At 41.0% G+C, this 19,113-nt stretch overlaps 1 protein-coding gene across 2 annotated transcripts; it reads left to right on the forward strand.

Moving 5' to 3' along the window:
* The first annotated feature begins 1,326 nt into the window (after positions 1-1,326).
* On the forward strand, positions 1,327-18,455 carry LOC103543211 (glutamic acid-rich protein-like). 2 transcript variants are annotated; one of them, XR_011536444.1, is made up of 4 exons: positions 1,327-1,466; positions 16,143-16,325; positions 17,597-17,742; positions 18,340-18,455. XR_011536444.1 is itself a non-coding variant. In XM_008510102.2 (3 exons), the coding sequence occupies exons 1-2, from the start codon at positions 15,990-15,992 to the stop codon at positions 17,732-17,734; spliced, it is 474 nt and encodes a 157-aa protein (XP_008508324.2). In that variant the 5' UTR covers positions 15,662-15,989; the 3' UTR covers positions 17,735-17,742; positions 18,340-18,455. The 2 variants fall into 2 exon arrangements, 1 of the variants encoding a protein (XP_008508324.2); XM_008510102.2 differs by lacking the exon at positions 1,327-1,466 and having other exon boundaries at positions 15,662-16,325.
* The last annotated feature ends 658 nt before the right edge of the window (positions 18,456-19,113 follow it).

The raw sequence follows: 19,113 nt of genomic DNA on the forward strand, positions 1-19,113 counted from the left end.
ATATGTTTTTAACCAAATTCTTTAAACAGACAGAGGATCACAAAAATGTTTTCCCTCGAGTTCACAAACTCTAGGGTGGCCCTGAGTATAGTCATCCTGAGAATTAGTGAATTTGGGTAGTAACTGGGTCCCCCTGGGGTTTTTAACTCTCAGAATTGTTCACAATGAACCTCCCACAACTGAAGTACAGTTCAGGTCTTCCTACCCTGACACTGGCTCCCAAGGAGGTTTCTGCTCTTGAGTTTTTGCTCTGGTAGGTTGCAATTCTCTATATTCATCTGTCTGACTCTCAAATTTTCAGGCAGGGATTTGTCTATGACCTCACTTCTCTATGAATTTAAGAAGGGTTTTTAACTTTTCAGTTTGTTCAACTTTTTACTTGTTGTTAGGTTGGGTGGCAACTTCTACTCTCCTTACATGTAGAATTAGAACTGGAAGTCCACCACTGATTGATTTTTTTCCAACAGTAAACTAATCTTGAATTCTAGGGATAATCTTTGTTTTGTCATAATATACTATCTTTTTATGTAACATTTGATTTCATTTTTGTGACTGTATTCAAGAAGGATATTCAACTGTAATTTTCAGGTTTTAAAAAAATGTTCTTTTCAATTTTGATATAAAGGGACATGCTAGCCCCATAAAACAACTTGGGTAGTAATCCCTCCTCTTTAATTTTCTGAAAATTAAATTTAAATTTCTGAAGGATACATGTTATTTCTTTCTTGAACATGTGATAGAATTCACCGGTGTAAATATCTGGAGCTGGATTGACTTTTTGGGGTTGTGAAGAGTTCTTCAATATTTTTAACAAATACAAGACTATTCGGACTTTTAATTTCAGCTTTTATCAATTTTAGTTAGTTGCATTTTTCTTAGTTTTAGATTTTTTTCTCCTAAATCATCAAATTTATTATCGTTAAATGGCTCATTGTGTTGTCTCAAAACCATTTTGATAAGAATATATTGAGAAATAATTACTGTGCTGTAATACCTACCTATTTAAAGTGTACAATTCAATGGTTTCTGTATATTTACAGAGTTTTGCAACTGTCACTACTATCTACTTCTGGAACATTTTATTCACTCCAGTAAGTAACTCCTTTATCCATTAGCAGTCGCTTTCCATTTGCCCCTCCCCCAGGTCACTGGAAGCCAAATAATTTACTTTCTTTTTCTATATATTTATCCATTCTTGACTTTTTTGTTTGTTTTTTTTGAGGAAGATTAGCTCTGAGTGCACATCCACTGCCAATCCTCTTCTTTTTGCTGAGGAAGGTTTGCCCAGAGCCAACATCTGTGCCCATCTTCCTCTACTCTATATGTAGGAACCCTGCCACAGCATTGCCTGATAAGCGGTGTGATGGTCTGCACCCGGATCTGAACCTGTGAACCCCGTCTGCCAAAGCGGAGCAAGTGAAGCCAACTGCTGCACACTGGATTGGCCACTATTCTTGACTTTTAACGTAAGTGAAATCATACAATATGTGCTGTATTATGACTGACTTTTACTCAGCATAACGTTTCATCTATGTTGTAGTATGTATCAATAGTTTGTTCTTTTACTGTGACTAGGATTCCATTGTATGGTTATAACGTATTGTTTATCCATTCACCATATGATGGGCATTTGAGTTATTTCCACTTTTTAGCTTTTATTAATAATGCTGTTATGGACATACATATGCAAGTCTTTTTGTGGCTGTATGTTTTTATTTTTCTTTGATATGCATCTAGGAGTGGAATTGCTGAGTCATATGTTAAATCTGTGGGTACTGTTTTGAGGAACTGCAAAAATGTTCTCCAAAGCACCCGCACCATTTTGCATTCCCAGCTGCCGTATATGAGACTTTCAATTATTCCACATCTTCACCAATACTTGTTATTTATTGTCCATCTTTATTTAGCCGTCTTAGTGTGTCTGAAGTGGTATTTCATTGTAGTTGTGCTTTGTATTACCTAAATGACTAATGATTTGGGGCATCTTTTCACATGCTCATTGGCCATTTTTATGGGGTTTTTTGGAAAAATGTCTTTAAATTATTTTCCCATTTTAATTGGATTACCTATTCATTATTTATTTGTAAGAGTTATTTATACATTCTCGATAAAAGTACCTTATCAGATATGTGATTTGCAGATATTTTCTCCAATTCTGTGGGTTGTCTTCTGAACAACTGCACTATTAAGTATGATGTCATTGTGGGTTTTTCAAAGATGGCTTTCATTTGGTTGAAGAAGATATCTTCTCATCCTAGTTTGTTGAGAGTTTTTATCATGAAAGGGTGTTGGATTGTGGTAAAGGCTTTTTCTACATCTCTTAAGATGATCATGAGGTTTTATCTGCTATTCTATTAATATGACATATTACACTGTGATTTTTATATGGTAAAGTAACATTATATTCCTGGGATAAAACTCCTTCGGTCATGGTGTAAAATCTTTGTGTATGTCGCTGGATTGGTACAGGCAGTATGCCTGAGGAGTCAGTCTCTTTCAGGCAGAGTCCAAAACAGGTTCTGTCAGGCAAGAAATGCATACAATTTGGAGGACTCTCCTCCATAGTTATACAAAATCATGCATGAAGTGAGTATTTTTTTAGAATGAGAAGAAAGTGCATAATTAAAAAGATAATTACAAGATATAACATGCACACAAAATGCCACATATTGCATGAGTCCATTTATATGAAATGTCCAGATTAGGCAAGTCCATAATGACAGAAAGGAGATTAGTGGTTACCAGGGTTTAGTGATAGGAGAGAACAGGGTATAACTGCTTGTTGGGTATAGAGTTACTTTTTGAGGTGATGAAAATGTTCTGAAACTAGATAGAGGTGATGGTTGCACAACATTGTGAATGTACTCAAAGCAATGGTTTGTACATTTTAAAGTGATTAAAATCATGAATTTTGTGTTATTTGATTTTCACTTTATTAAAAAATAAAGGAAACAAGTAACCCAGTCTTAAGGGAGAAGAGGCTTCTCAGGAAAGATATCTAAGTTGGGGCATAAAGAGTGATTAGGGGTTAGAAAGGCAATGGAAGCCAGAGCAGTAGATAAGATCTAGTCAAGGGAATGAAAATGAGCAAAGGTCCAGAGGAAGAGAGAGAACATAGCATGTTTGGGAGATTAAAAGATGATCTGTGCAGCTGAAGCAGTGAGCATGGAATGTGTTCATTTGGTGATGTACATCAGACATTAATTCGCACTTATTCTGTGCCAAACCCTATGTGAAGCAGGCCCTTTATAAGTATTAACCCATTAAAGCTGCACAGTAATCCTATGAGGAAGAGATTGGTTTTTTTTACCTCATTTACTGATGGGGAAATTGAGAATTATAATATGAGCCAAGACTGGAGATATTCAGTCCTGAGCCCAAGATCTCACACTCTGTAAGTGAGCTGGGATTTTTACCCAGGCAGTCTGGCTTGAGACGCTTAACTACTACACCTCCCTAAAAGCAGCAGGTCCTGCCTCTGCGGGGCCACTTATCCAGTTAAAAACATAGGGGATTGGAAAATGCTTTGTGTATAGTTGCTGTTTATGGTTTGCCTAAAGTTAAGTCAGGATAACCTTTATACACCCCTCCAAATACGTTTATGAGTGATAGAAGGTTTCTACCTCTACACAATTTTTACACAGATTATACCTCTAGATCTCCCAACTCTTGCAAAGTCTTGAGGATATTTTTAAATCCTTCAGGTAGAAAAACTGCCCCATCTGAGAGGAATGCCCCGTCTGGGACTCAGGCAAAGGTTCTGAGTGTGCCTGAGGCTGGAATATTATTCAAATACATAGAGAAGGAAGCTTTTTATCTAAATTCTGAACTTTTATGTGGTCACGTGAGAAAGAAGAAAAGTCACCAGGTATATGTAACTTTTCTACGCAAAATTAGCCAACTATAATACATTTCCTGTCTCTATACTGCTAATTAAAATCTTTAAATGGTTCCCTATTTATTATATAAACATAAAGTACAAGCTCCTAACACAGGTTGTGGGTTTTTTTCTCGTGTTTTTGGAAGTGAATGCTGCAGTTATCTCTGTGTTTATTTTGTTTTCAAAGACATGCTGTTTGCATCCTTCATCAGGATGCTGTAGGAAGATGTAGATGTGAGGTAAAAGTTATCCACATATCTGAGCTCAATATACTGTATTCTTCTCTATGTTGCTGGGACTCCGCCAACCCCATTTTGCCTTTCCAACTGGCTCCCTTTTAAGCTCTGTCAGTAGAGATTTCTTGAGGGACACATGAAGTCTGAAGGAAGGAGAATCCACAATTGATCTTTTGTCTCTGTTCCTGTTCCTCGCAGTTTTACCCTAATAAAGGGAAGAATGATACTTTTTTAATGAATTTTTCAGAAACTTTTAAGAATAATTTTTATGTATCTTCATAAAATGTGTGTTTGTGTGTGTGTGTATATATATATATATATTTCTCACATTTTCTTTATTCATTCATCTATCCATGGACACTTAGGTTGTTTCCATATCTTGGCTATTGTAAATAATGCATCAATGAACATAGGAGAGCAGAAATTACTTCATTTGGATATATTCCCAGGAGTGGAGTTGCTGGATCATATGGTAGTTCTATGTTTAATTTCTTGAGGAACCTCGATACGGTTTTCCATAGTGGCTCCACCATTTTACATTCCCACCAACAGTGCACTAGGGTTCCCTTTTTCCACACTCTTGCTTTTGCCAACACTTGTTAACTCTTGTCTTTTTGATAAGAGCCATCCTAAGAGGTGTGAAGTGATATCTTATTATGGTTTCAATTTGTATTTCCCTGATGATTAGTGATGTTGAACACCTTTTCTCATACCTATTGGCCAGTAGCATATCTTCTTTAGAAAAGTGTCTATGCAGGTGTTGTGCCCATTTATTAGTTGGGTTATTTGGTGTTTTGTTTGTTTGTTTTTTGGTATTGAGTTGATTGAGTTCTTTTTATATTTTGGATACTGAACTCTTATCAGATATGATGTTTGCAAATATTTTCTTCCACTCTGTAGGTAGGTTGACCTTTCATTTTGTTGATTGTTTCCTTTGCTGCGCAGAAGCATTTTAGTTTGATGTAGTCCCACTTGTTTATTTTTTATTTTGCTGTCAAATCCAAAAATTCATTGCCAGACTGATGTCAAGGAGCTTACCTCCTATGTTTTACCAATTTCTTAAGTCTTTAATCCGTTTCGTGTTAACTTTGAGGTATTGTATAAGATAAGGGTCAAATTTCACGCTTTTGCATATGGATATCGAATTTTCCCAGAACTATTTATTGAAGAGACTATCCTTTCCTTACTGTGTGTTCTCGGAGCCCTTGTCTAATAGTTGAGCATATATGTGTGGGTCTATTTCTGGGCTTTCTATTTTGTTCCATTGGTCTATGTATCTGTTTTTATGCTAGTACCATACTGTCGATTACTATAGCTTTGTAAGAAAATTTGAAATCAGGATGTGTGATGCCTCCAGCTTTGTTCTTCTTTGTGAAGTAGGTCATCAAAGGGTACAATTTATCAGCTAAAAGATAAATAAGTTCTAGAGATCTGATGTACAGCATGATGAGTATAATTAAAAATATTGTATAGTATACTGGAGATTTGCTAAGAGAGTAGATGTTAGTGTTCTCTCACACCTCCTTTTCCCCTAAAAACTTGTTACCTATGTCAAGTGATAAACGTATTTGTCAGCTTGACTCTGGTAATCATTTAATAATGTATACATATATCAAACTATCACGTTATACACCTCAAAAATATGCAAATTTTGTTTATAAATTATACCTCAATAAAGCTGAGGGGAAAAAAGGAGGGATGTATGTCCTGTTCACAGAAAAAAAGTTGATTAACATAAATTGTCTGAGAAAAAGCACAAGCTTTGGATTACTAGAAAAAAGACTTTAAATGCAGTCTTCAATATGCTCAATGAATGAAAGGAAACAATGATCAAAGAACTAGGAAACAATGAGAAAGATGTCTCACCAAATAGGGTATATGAGTAAGAGAAAGAAATTATAAATAGGAACAAAATAGAATTCTTCAGCTGCAAAGTACAGCAAGTGAAGTAAAAAATTTATAAAAGATGTTCAACAGCAGATTTCACCAAGCTAAAAAGAATCAGCAGGGGCCAGCCCCGTGGCCAAGTGGTTAAGTTCGTGCGCTCGGCTTCAGCGGCCCAGGGTTTCGCCAGTTCAGATCCTGGGCGCAGACATGGCACTGCTCATCAGGCCATGCTGAGGTAGCATCCCACATGCCACAACTAGAAGGACGCACAACTAAAATATACAACTATGTACCGTGGGGCTTTTGGGAGAAAAAGGAAAATTAAAATCTTTTTTAAAAAAAAGAATCAGCGAATTTTAAAAGGTCAGTTGAGGAGTCCAGTCTCAGGAAAGGAAAAGAGGAGTAGAAAAAGCAAAGAATGAAGAAAAATGAGCAAAGCCTAAGAGACTTACGTCCATCATCAAGTGTATCAATGCACACATAGTGAGAGTTCCAGAGGGAAAGGAGGGGAAAAGGGACAGAAAATATTTGAAAAAATAATGTCTGAAAGCCTCCCAAATTGGAGGAAAACCATGAGTCTACACATCTAATAAGCTCAACAAACTCCAAGCAAGATAAACTCAGAGATCCACCCCAAGACACATCATGATCAAATTGCCAAAAGACAAAGAAGAAATCTTGAAAGCAGCAGTAGAAACAACTCCTTACGTACAAGTGATCCTCAGTAAGATTTATGCCAATTTCTCTATAGAAATCATGGAGGACAGGAAGCATTGGAATGGCATATTAAAAGTGCAGAACAAACAAAAAGAAAACCTGTCAACCAAGAATTCCACATATGTGGAAAATGAAGGAGAAATAAAGACATTTCAAGATAAACAAAAACTAAGGGAATACATCACTAGTAAGCCTGCCCTACAAAAAGTACTAAATGGAGTCCTTCAGGCTGAATTGAAAGAACACTGCACACTTTTTTGAAGCAATACGAAGAAATAAACCACAACAGCAGAGGTAACTACAGAGGTAAATAAAAAAGCCAGTGTTACTGCATTTTTGTTTGTAGCTCCTCTTTTTGTTCTCATATATGATTTAAAATATGAATGTATAAAACCATAGTTATAGATCTCTGTTAATGGGCACAGAATATACAAACACTTAGTTTGTCACAATAACCAAAGAAAGGAGCAGAGCTTTTGAATACTATGGAAACTCTCTTGGTATAAATACAAACTTGATTGTTATAAAGTTAAGATGTTAATTATAACCCCCAGGGTAACCATAAAAAAACTAAAGAAAAAAATGTAAAGAAAAAGAAGTGATAAGGGAATTATAATTAGACACTAGAAAATTTCAATTAGTCAGAGAAAAAGGCAATCATTGAGAAATTAAGGAAGAAAAAAAGGATGACATATGGAAAATGAATAGCAAAATGGCAGAACAGAGTCCTTGCTTACCAGTAATTACTACAATACCGGTGTATTATACCGTCCAATGAAAAGACAGAGATTGGCAAAAGGAATTAACAAGAAACATGATCCAACTATATGTTGCCTACAAGAGACTCACTCTAGATCCAAAGACACATGGGCTGAAAAGAAAAGGATGGAAAATGATATTCCATGCAAATGGTATCAAAGCAAGAGGTAGGGTGGCTATACTGATATCAGATGAAATAGACTTTAAGAAAAAGTTGTTACATAGTCCGACAAGGACTTTATATACTAATAAAAGAGTCAGTACATCAAGAAGATATAACAATTATGACTCTATATGGACCTAACACAGCCTTCCCAAATATATGAAGCAAAAACTGACAGAATTGAAGGGAGAAATGCATAGTTCTAAATAATAATTGAAGACCCAACTTTCAATGAGGTATAGGCACATAGACAGAAGATCGATAAGGAAATTGAGGAACTGAACAACACTATAAACAACTAGACCTAACTGATATATATAGAGCACACAAGCCAACAAAATCACATGTGCTAGGGAAGCAGCAGCAAAGGAGACAGGCAAGGTTGCTACCCTTGCTTGAAAAAAAGGGAACTCTTGAGAGGCATCTGGGGAGCCATAATTTTTAATTCTTCCTTTGTGAATGGCTTGGAGCTATGCCTTTCTGCAAGCCTTTAGAAGGTCAACCTGGACCTGTCCCAGGGTGACTTCTTCCCTGGATGATGGCCATATGATCTCCACCCATGATCCATCTCCAGTCACCAGGCTAGATATGGTACACTAGAATCTTTATGTCCAAAGGCTCTAGCCCATCCCCTAAAAGTGGGACTCAGTGTGGAGCAGTTAAGATGCTGTGTCATCACCACCCCCAGTCACTATTGGCAGAACAGCCCCCGGTCATCCTCTCTACAGGCTTATTAATAATCCCCGCCCAGCCTCAGACTGGATGGTGGGGTTCCAGAGACCACCTGCCAGACACAGGTGGCACCCCGCTGCACCTCGTGCCAGGATATAGTCGATTAACAATAATTTTCTCCTCAGCGGCTAGAACAGCAGTTTAGGGTGGGAGGAGATGGCAGAGCCCGAGAGAGACAACACGGCATTAGAAAAGGTACAATCCAGGCAGCCCTGGCAGTTCCATTCCAGGCCGCCTTCACCCTAAACTAACAAACCATTTAGTTAGCAAAGGAGCAGTTAGTTAAAGCTGTTCAAGTATTCTGGATTGTGGTTGCGCCACCCTGTTTGTGACACCAAACATTCTGTTTACCTCCTATTCACCCCATTGGTGAAGGAGGGGATTCCCCCACCCAAAATGGTGTGGGATGGCCAAGCACACGACATTGGCACTGGACAGATACGATTGACAGCTGTTTTTTAGTCACATATACTCACAGCCGAGGGGGAGGGGAGAAGAACAAGGCATGCCATGCAGGGCAACACGGGAGTTGTACTCAGGAGAAGAGTTAACTGGCAGAGACTATGGGAAGTAGATTTTGTAGTAACGGGAAGATAAGGCACACCTTGCTTCCCAAAAGAGGATATGATTGGCTTATTTGAATAATTTCATGGGCTGGCAGAGAGGTATAACCTGTTGGGTGCAGCAACAGAGGAGGCACAGCTAATCTAGTTGATAAGAGAACCAGCTGCATGAGGAACACTTCCTGGTGGGAAAGGGGCATTCTGGGTGAGAGCAAGGGAAATCACAGTTGGGCCTGCAGGGTATTATGAGGCTCAAAGGTGTCAAGGCAGCACTGGAAAATTTAGGTCTTAATATACAGATAGGAAACCTATGTAAAGAGATCTGCAGATTAAATGCAATCCCTTTCAAAAATCCAGTGACATTTTCTGCAGAATGAAAAAGCTGATCCTAAAATTCATGTGGAATCGCAAAGGGCCAGGAATAGCTAAAACAATCTAGAAAAAGAAAAGTGGAGAAGTCCACTTCCCTGTATCAAAACTTACCACAGTTACAGCAATCAAAACAGTGTGGTAGTGGAATAATTATAGACATGTAGATCAATGGAATAGAATTGGGAGTCCACCATAAATCCATATATTTATGGTCAGCTGGTTTTCAGCAAGGAAGCCAAATCATCCCATGGGGAGAAAGAATAGTCCTTTCAAAAGACATGGTACTAGGCAAACAAGATGTCCATATGCAAAAGAACAAAGTTGGACACCTACATTGCACCCTATCCAAAGATTAACTCTAAGTGGATCAAGGACCTGGCTGTAATAGCTAAAACCATAAGACTCTTAGAAAAAGATATAGGAGTATATTATTGTGCTAGGGTTGCCATCACAAAACACCACAGACTAGGCGGCTTAAACAACATAAATTTACATCCTCACAGTTCTGGAGGCTAGAAGTCTGAGATCAAGGTGTTGGCAGCTTTAGTTTCTTCTGAGGGTCGTTTCTTTGGCTTGCAGATGGCCACCTTCTTGCTGTATCCTTACATGATCTTTCCTCCTTGTGTACACATCTCTGGTGTGTCTTTGTACATCCACATTTTCTCTTCTTTTTTAGGACACCAGTCATATCGGGTTGTGGCCCACCCATATGACCTCATTTGACCTTAATTGCCATTTTAAAGGTCCAGTCACCAAATACAGTCACATTCTGAGCTAATGGGGCTTAGAGATTCAACATATGAATTTGAAGGCACATAATTCAGCCATTTAAAAGGGGTAAATCTTCATGACTTTTGATTTGGCAATGGATTCTCAGATATGATGGAGAAAGCAGGAGTAACAAAAGTAAAAATTGGGTAAGTGAATTTGATCAAAATTAAAAACGTTTTTGCATCAGAAGACATTAACAAGAAACCAGAAACACAGACTACTGAATGGAATAAAAATCTTGTGGCAAGCATATATCTAATAAGGATCTAGAATCCAGAATATGTAAAGAACATTTACAACTCAACAAGTAGACAAAGAATCCAATTTAAAAATGGGCATAGGGGCTGGCCCTGTAGCTGAGTGGTTAAGTTCACGCACTCCACTTCCACAGCTCAGGGTTTTGCCGCTTCGGATCCTGGGCGCCACCGACATGGCACCACTCATCAAACCATGCTGAGGCGGTGTCCCACACAGCACAACCAGAGGACTTACAACTAGAATATACAACTATGTACTGGGGGGATTTGGGGAGAATGAGGAGGAGGAGGAGGAGGAGGGGGAGGGGGAGGAGGAGGAGGAGAAGAAGAAGGAGAAGAAGAAGAAGAAGAAAAAAGAAGATTGACAACAGATATTAGCTCAGGTGCCAATCTTTAAAAAAAAATAAAAACGGGCATAGGAAAAAAAAAATGGGCATAGGATGCGAATACTAATTTCTCCAAAAAAGATACACAAATGTGCATTAAGGACATGAAAATCAGCTTGACATCATTAGACACTAGGGAAATGCAAAAAAAATCACCATGTAATGCCACATGGATGAGTATAATGGAATTTTTTTAATGGAAAATAAAACATATTGACCAGGATGTGGAGAAATTGGAACACTTGTACATTACTGGCGGGAATGGGAAATGATGCAGCCACTGGAAAACAGTTTCACACTTCCTCAAATAGTTAAATGTAGAATTATCATAGGACAGACTCAGCAATTCCACTCTTAGGTATATACCCAAAAGAACTGAAAGCATTTATTCAAACAAGAACTTGTATAGGAATGTTCATAGCAGCCCTATTCACAGTAACCAAAAGGAGGAAATATCCCAATGCCCATCAGCTGATGAGTGGATAAACAAAAGTGGCATATCCACACAGTGGAACATCATTCAACCATAAAAGGGAAGGAAGTGCTGATACATGCAACACAACGGATGAGCCTCGAAATCATTATGCTAAGTGAGAGAGGCCAGACACAAAAGGTCACATATTGTATGATTTCATTTGTATCAAATATCCAGAAAAGGTACACGCATAGAAGGAGAAAGCAAATTGGTGGTTTCCAGAGCCTGGAGGCAGTGAGAGGGAAGTGGGGAGAGACTGATTAATGGATATAGGGTTTCCTTTTGGGGTGATGATTTATTTTGGAACTAGACAGTGGGGATGGCTGCTCAACATTGTGAATGTACTAAATGCCGCTGACATGCACCCTTTAAAACGGAGAATTTTATGTTATGTGAATTTTACTATGATAATAAAAATAATAAAAGATGCTGATTGACTCTACACCTCTACAAATAAATTGTGAATTAACTTCAACATCTGCTCAAATGCATCATTTAGGAAAACTTTATGTTCTTAATCAATGCTAGGGCTCAAATTACAGTAATACTTGGGGATCCTACTAAATTTTAAAAGGAAGCCCCTATAATCCTAAGGGAGCTACTGAATATAAAATAGAGGGCAAATAGGTTTATCGTGCTTTATGCACTGGAAGTATTGCCTTGCCTCAATTCTTCATGGTCGTAACACCCATTGCTTTAAAATAGCCTACAGTGGGCATAGGCACTCTGACACAATTAGTAATAAAGTTAAATTAAGTCTTTGCCGCTGACAAATTGGCTTAACAAAAGGGGACCTAATGGACTATCCTCGCTGAAAATACTGTTTATGGGCTAACATAAAATAAAACAGGGCCTACAAGGATTGAAATCCATTATATAAGTGCTACATAGAGAAAGGGTCATTATCTGCACTGCTTCTCCATTTAATCATCTCCAATTTGGCCTGTTTTTAAACTAGGAAAGAAAGAATGGCACCTCAGGATAGATGACCACAGCCTTAGCACCTCAATGCCGGGTCTCCCTTGTTAAGGTCCCCTTACCCAACATTACTGAAATTACTGACTCCATCCAATCAGCAGTGGTAAAGGTTTTGCTATTACAGATTTGGCTAACGTGTCCAGTTGAGTGCCTATCTCAGTGGCCTCTCGGCTACAGCACACCTTCACTTCCGAAGGGACACAATACACATTTACCTGGCCACACATGGGGTACCTCAACAATTGCCATTGTACACAATCTTTGCAGGCAAGATTTTATCTGCATCCACATTTGTCTAGGATCACAGGTATGACATTACATGGATGACATCCTCCTCCGAGGAGATGCATTTGAAACTCTCACTCACGACATATAAATACTCACATAGGAGCTTACAAAAAGGGGATGGGCCATTATCACACACACAGGGCAAGGCCGTGCCACCTTAGTTAAATTCCTGAAAATTATTTGGTAAACCAAGGGCCGCTGCATCACTGACACTAAGAATCAGCTATTGACTCTCAGTACCCACAATGTTGAAACAAACCCAACATCTTTTAGACCTTTGTGGGTCCAATGGGCAATTCCTCATTTGCAAATGTTACATAAGCCTATTGACACTATTTGAAAATCAGCCCACCTTGATTGAGACCCCCTGCATCAAAAGGCTCTAGAATCTGTCCAAATTGCAAAACAAGAGACACTCCCATTAGGCCTCCTGGAGAGTCCTTCACTGTAAAGGCCTTAGCAACCTTCTCTCATGCCCCTTGGACTCTCTGGACCTCCCTTGATGGCCATAAGTTGCCCATGGCCTTCTGATGCAAGAAACAGCCCTCTTTGACCACATGATTTATGACATTAGAGTGGCAATTGCTGGCCATGTACCGAACTCTCCTGGAAATAGAGGCTCTCACAGGCCTCGGGCCTGTGACACTCAGTTGCCAGGTGCCCGTTAGGCTTTAGATTATGGTAGTAGCACCCTTGCCAGTTCAGCAAAGTCACCAAGGATTCCTTGTTACAGATGGAGGCAAACCTGGACACTCTGGCATATCCCACTTGCAGGAGGGCCTGACCTTCCCAGTCATCACTCCCTTGCAATATGCCATGGTGCTGGAGGAGGCTACCCCTCTCTCAGACCCTTGGCTACGAGGGGAGCCACTTGGAATCACCTGAGTGAACAATAATGGGTGTTCCTACACTTTACGACTAGAATCATCACCACCACTCTGGTCACCTCTGATGGAGCTCTCATCCCGTAACCAGGACACCTTAACCAGCACAACTGACCAAACTTCAGGCAGTCACCTTAGCACTGAATGTCCTGGCCAACAGTCAGCCCCACTGGCACATTTTTACAGACTATGAGACCATTGGCATTGGTCTGGCTGTCTGGTCCGGCCAATGGCAGCAATAATTCCTTGTCCAAGATTGTCCCCTTTGGCATAAAGAACTCTGGGAATCTCTTGCCCCTGACTCCCAAAATATAAATCAAGATCACACGTGTCTTTACACATACTAAAGCCACAATCCAAGGCCTCACCAAGACATTCCTTATCCACTTTTGAGCTCCAGACATTATTGATAGTGACTGAGGCATTTATTTCACATCTCAGGATACACAATGCTGGGCTGTTGAACAAGCGTTCAAGGAAACTTTCGCCTCCGTATCCAGCCTCAGGCTGCTGGGCTCATAGAGTGCTATAATGGCTTACTTCAACAAGTTCGAATTCAATTAAATGAAAATGGCACATTTCAGTCATCAGTCAGACGTCAGGGGTGAATCATAATAAAGTGACTGACTCTATTTTTTAACGTTTGACTGCTGAAGGCTTTTAAACCTTAGCCCTCCCTCTTTGCCAGTGCCCCACATCTGAGCAAGCTCATGAAAAAGACCATATGCTCTTTCCTTTGGCACCCGTGACGGGGGAGGGTCAGATTACACAAGCCCCTGTCAGCATTTGGACTCTCATTCCGGCCCCCTCAACTAACCACAATAAAACTCCCAAACCAGTCTCCTTTCCTAACTCTTTCAAGTCTCTTTCAGAGCAGCTTGGGAGGTCTGCCCTGCTTTCCCCAAAAAGTCTCGTTATGTGAGTAATGGCTTTTTATATCCTCTTGGTGAGTCTGTGTGTATGATGTCACCAGTCTTGAAACTTGAACCAAATTTGGGGTAGGTGTCCATACTGACTCTCAGAGTGGCCACCACAGCTATTCCCACCATCATTCCCAGTAGCACACTTGCAGAATGCATGCTTCCCATCCCTGAAACATTGGAGTCTGTCAGGTTAGATGTCCTGGATTCCAAGAAGCTGTCCTTCCAGTAAGCAAGCTTATGTTCTGAATTTGAAGTTACAACTAACACCCAGCCTTGCTTCTGTGCCTAGGGACAATAGTTAATGGAATCAGCATAAAATAGCTGTTGAGTTTTCTTAATTTTAAGAATTCATTACACTTGGGGTCTTGGCTAAGTGGGGCCCAGGACAACAAAAAGTCTTGGACTGTGGACTGAGCAATCATTCTAGGCAGTCTGTCCTCTTAATTTCTGACACGCTGTATTAGTCTGATCAGGCTGCCGTAACAAAATGCCATAGACCTGGTGGCTTAAACAACAGAAATTTATTTCTCCCAGTTCTAGAGGCTTGGGAGTCCAAGGTCAGACTACTAGCAGATCAGGTTCTTGGCGGAGGCTCTCATCCTGGCATGGAGACAGCCACCTTCTTCCTGTGTCTTCACACGGGAGTTGGGTGGCGGGGGGAAAGCCGTGAAGGGCAAGCTCTCTGGTCTCTTCTTATAAGGGCACTAATCCCACCATGTGGAACCCACCCTCATGACCTCATCGAAGCCGCATTTCCTACCAAAGACCCCCATCTCCAAATGCCATCACATTGTGAGTAAGAACTTCAACATATGGATTTCGGGGGCACAAAATTCAGTCAATGGTATGTGCTTAGCCCAGGCCTTTAAAATGAATCTCTGTCTTTCTTTAGTCATTGTTTGGAGGCTTGAAGTGAATTGGGGAGCATTCAAGAAACACGTTCCAGCTCTGATTTTTAATACTTCTTCCACTCTCCACTGTCACTGAGTCAATTTGAACTTTGCATTTTTTTAAATAACTTGAAAACATTCAAATTCTCTTTCTCTCTCTTATGGGAGGTTTTAACCATTGCTGATATTTGATCTATACATCTTTTTTTCTTACCTAACTATGTCTCTACTTGTATGTATGAGCTGTCCCCAGGTGGAAACTGGGGAACAAATCGCAGTTTGCATACCGCAGGGTGCTACCAAATAGGGACCCTGTAGTTTTGCTTGCAATGGTAGAATTAAAAAGGCAAGACTTGTGGGCTTGGAGGGTAACCCAGGCTCCTAAGGCCTCAGGGAAAGTTGAAGGCCTTGATCTCTCATTGGACCCTGGACATGTCAATCCTTACCTCTCAACAAATGAGCTTAGAGCTCGCGATGACGGAAGCAGCCCTTTGTTGACCATTCCAAGCTCCGCCCCCTGTCGCTGGCTCATCTGCTTCTTTTCTGCCCTGTCCACTGATACCTCAGGCACAGTCTTGGCGGCTCGCTCCTCCAGCCGCCCTCCCGCCCTTCCTGTCAGAGGGCCTCCACAGGCACTCTTGAAGACTGTTGTCCCCTTTGCCGCCATCTTCTCTGTCGCCCCCACTGCCCCCTGCCTGGCAGGCTCTGCTGCCCACAGGCTCCCCTCAGAGGCAGTTGCTTCAGCGGCCACCATCTTTGCCACTGCGGTCGTTGTGACAACCCGATCCCTGCTCAGGTCCAGGCGCAGCCTGGGTCGTCCTTTCTGCCATGTCAACCGCAGAGGGGCGAGATTCGGTCCAAGGCAGCCAGCACAGAGCTGATGGCTGCGTGGACTGCGACCCCGGACTCGTCGGGCTCCCTGTGATTCCTGCAGAAGGGACAAGTGTAGTTCTAAGTGCCGCAGCCTTTCTGGTTTCCCAGGTGGTCACAAAAGCCCTTCAGGAGGTGGAGAATGAGCAGCAGGGTGCCGAGCACACAGTCGAGGAGGACTGGGACGTCTGGTCATCAGAGCAGGAGGAGGACTTGGAGGAGGAACAGGAGGAGCAGGGCTACGAAAGCGAGGAGGAGGAAGATGCGGATGAAGGCGCGGAGCACGTCGAGGAGGTACAGGAGGAGGGCGCCAGAGTTGTCCTAGGGGCTCGCGAGGCCCCCATGGTGGGGTTTCCGTTTCCATTCTGGGATCTGGCCCAAATCCTTCTCCACCACATTCGTAGTGATAACCACGTCTTGGGTCGGCCTCATGCAGGCCGTGTGGTGGTGAGGCGTGGTCCCCAGGAGCCCAAATTAGGGACCCGTGCCTCGGGAGGGTGAACATCTGGCAGAGGGAGTGGAGAGCTTGTAGGCTGAGCAGCTGGCAGGGTACCTCCCCCCAGGTGCCCGAGGAAACTGCAGAGGGGCCTGCATGCCAGAAGGCAGAGGAGCCAGAGGAGGCCAAGGTCCCTGACTGATGCACATGTCTTCTATGATGCCAGGGCCTGAGGAACTGAAGGGGACTGAAGCTGGCAAGTGGCAGCAAAGTCCTTAGGACTTGCGGCCCCTGTTGGTGCATCCTGATCAAAGGCAGGCTGTGCCCAGCGCTTGCTTTTAGCCATTAAAGGGAGGGTCAAAGCTCTCAAAATACTTCAGGCCGAACATGCAGTATTAGAAGCCCAATTCTGTAAAGACCTTTATGATCTTGACTAAAGGTATGCTGCCCTCTACCAAGCCCTGTATGATAAGAGTTCTGAGATCTTCAGTGCAATTCATGAGCCCACAGAAGGTGAGTGTCAGTGGGAGCAGGTGTTCAGGAAGGAGTTTGGGAGGAAATGGGAAAAGAGCCTGAAGGAAAAGGGCAAACAAATGGCATACCTCACTTTTGGTTGACGGCTTTTAAAAATGTGAATATTCGTGGTAGGATGATCCAAGAAAATGGTGAACTTGTACTAGAGCACTTGAAAGATGTAAAAATTAAGTTTTCGAGGGTTGAAGAACCAATGAGCTTCTCTGTAGAATTTGTCTTTAAGTCAAATGAATACTTTTCCAACAAAGTTCTGACGAAAACATGCAGAAGGCGATCAGATCCAGATGATTCTGATCCCTTCTTCTCCAAAGGGCTGGGTACAATCAGCAGCACAGGGTCTGAGATCTACTGGATAGAGGGGGAAAACGCCACCGAGCAAACTAACAAGCTGAGTTTGTTAGAAAACTATCAAGCTGCAGAAATGTGAGGGCCTTGGACGTCTTGTATCAACCACGTCCAGGTAGTCTTTCTTCACCCACTTCTATCCTCCTGATTCTCCAAGGGTAGAGTACTGGTTGTCACCACTGATTATAAATTGGGCTATTTTTCCGTAAAGTTCTGGCCCTAATGTCCATATTATTCTTCACTAATGAAGCGAGTGAATATCAATATGAAAACTGATGATGAGGCCCAAGAAGCTGGAGGTGAGGAGAAGAAAGTAGAAGGGGTCAGACATGAAGAGCCAGAAAAAGGAACTGAAAAAAATCTGGACCCAGAAAACAGCAGTCTCTGAGAATCCAGGTATCTCTGTAAAGCTTTGTGTATCATCCAATCATTCCTGACATATATCAGTTATGTTTTTAAATTTTCTCAATATAGTAAATAACAAAAAGAGTCAAAAAACTTAGTTCTACAAGCCAGTTTAATGTTAACAATGTGCTTATATACTGGTCTAGAATGCAGCATATTCTGAAGTGTACTTTATTCACAACTACAAGTCCTTTGAGCTGTAGTTGTAAGACTTCTACAGGTGGGAAATTTATCAGCTTTGGCAGCAGAAACCAATATTTGTTTTGAACACAGTTACCAGAACAAGGGGCAAAAGCGACTTAAATGAACACTAGCTGGTCCTTCATCACTTAGTTACAGTAATACAGCATCTTGTACTAAGAGAGGATTCCTTTGAGAATGTGACTACTTACAAAGCTATAATAAGAAATTCAATTAGGACTACATTTAATGATTAATACCTAACTGTTCATTCAGTTGTAAATTTTTGTATTTCATATGACAGTTAAAAGAAAAGAAAATTAGTCACAAGAAGATTACCGTTTCTCACCAAATTGACAATTAAGTCGATTTATATCTTATCTGTCCTTTCTCTTTTTCCTTTTACAGATGTGGAAACTTGGGGACTTGGAGGTTAAGAGAATGTAGTTTATGGATGGATCACAGACTTTTAAAGTGGAAATAAATGCATAAATACTAGAATGGTTTCTCAAAACAAAACAAAACAAGCATTTTCGGTGTTTAGCTAATGGGAGATGAGGTTGATGTGATTAGAGAATTGACATCAGATTATGCAAGAGTACCCTGATACCCAAGGATCTGGGTTACAAGAGGAAAACATGACTTCTCCTATTATGGCAGACATACATAGTACTGAGTATTCTTAGATTTAGAAAGTCACTGGTGCATGTTAATGATATTTAATTGTTAATTGTCTCTTGTTTTATCTACTGAAAGCTATTTAAGGAAAATGAAGTCTTAGTTCACCAGAGTAGAGGCTCAGAGAAGAGTAAAGGCTATGGGTTTGAGGCTATAAGACCTCCTTTCTGCATTTAAGTAAGGCTGCCTAGGGATTCTCTAGGTCTCATTAATGCCTCCTTTGTTCATATTCTGTGGTAGCACATCTCATATCCTAACATATTATCACATTATTTACATATGTGTCTATCTCTCCCACCCCCTAGGATGTAAGCTTCTAAATGATTGGGATCTTAAAGGGTTTTATTTAGCTCTCTCCTGTTTTTGTTACCACAACACCCTCCTCTCGGTGCCAACATCTGTTTTAGTTTTCTATCGCTGCATGACATGCTTTGTCCCATAGGTCATCTCTGTGAAATGACGTAGGGCACTACGCTAGCACACGAACACTGGGAGGCAGGAATC

This window comes from Equus przewalskii, unplaced genomic scaffold, assembly GCF_037783145.1.
Source record: "Equus przewalskii isolate Varuska unplaced genomic scaffold, EquPr2 contig_R1852, whole genome shotgun sequence".
Lineage (NCBI taxonomy): Eukaryota > Metazoa > Chordata > Mammalia > Perissodactyla > Equidae > Equus > Equus przewalskii.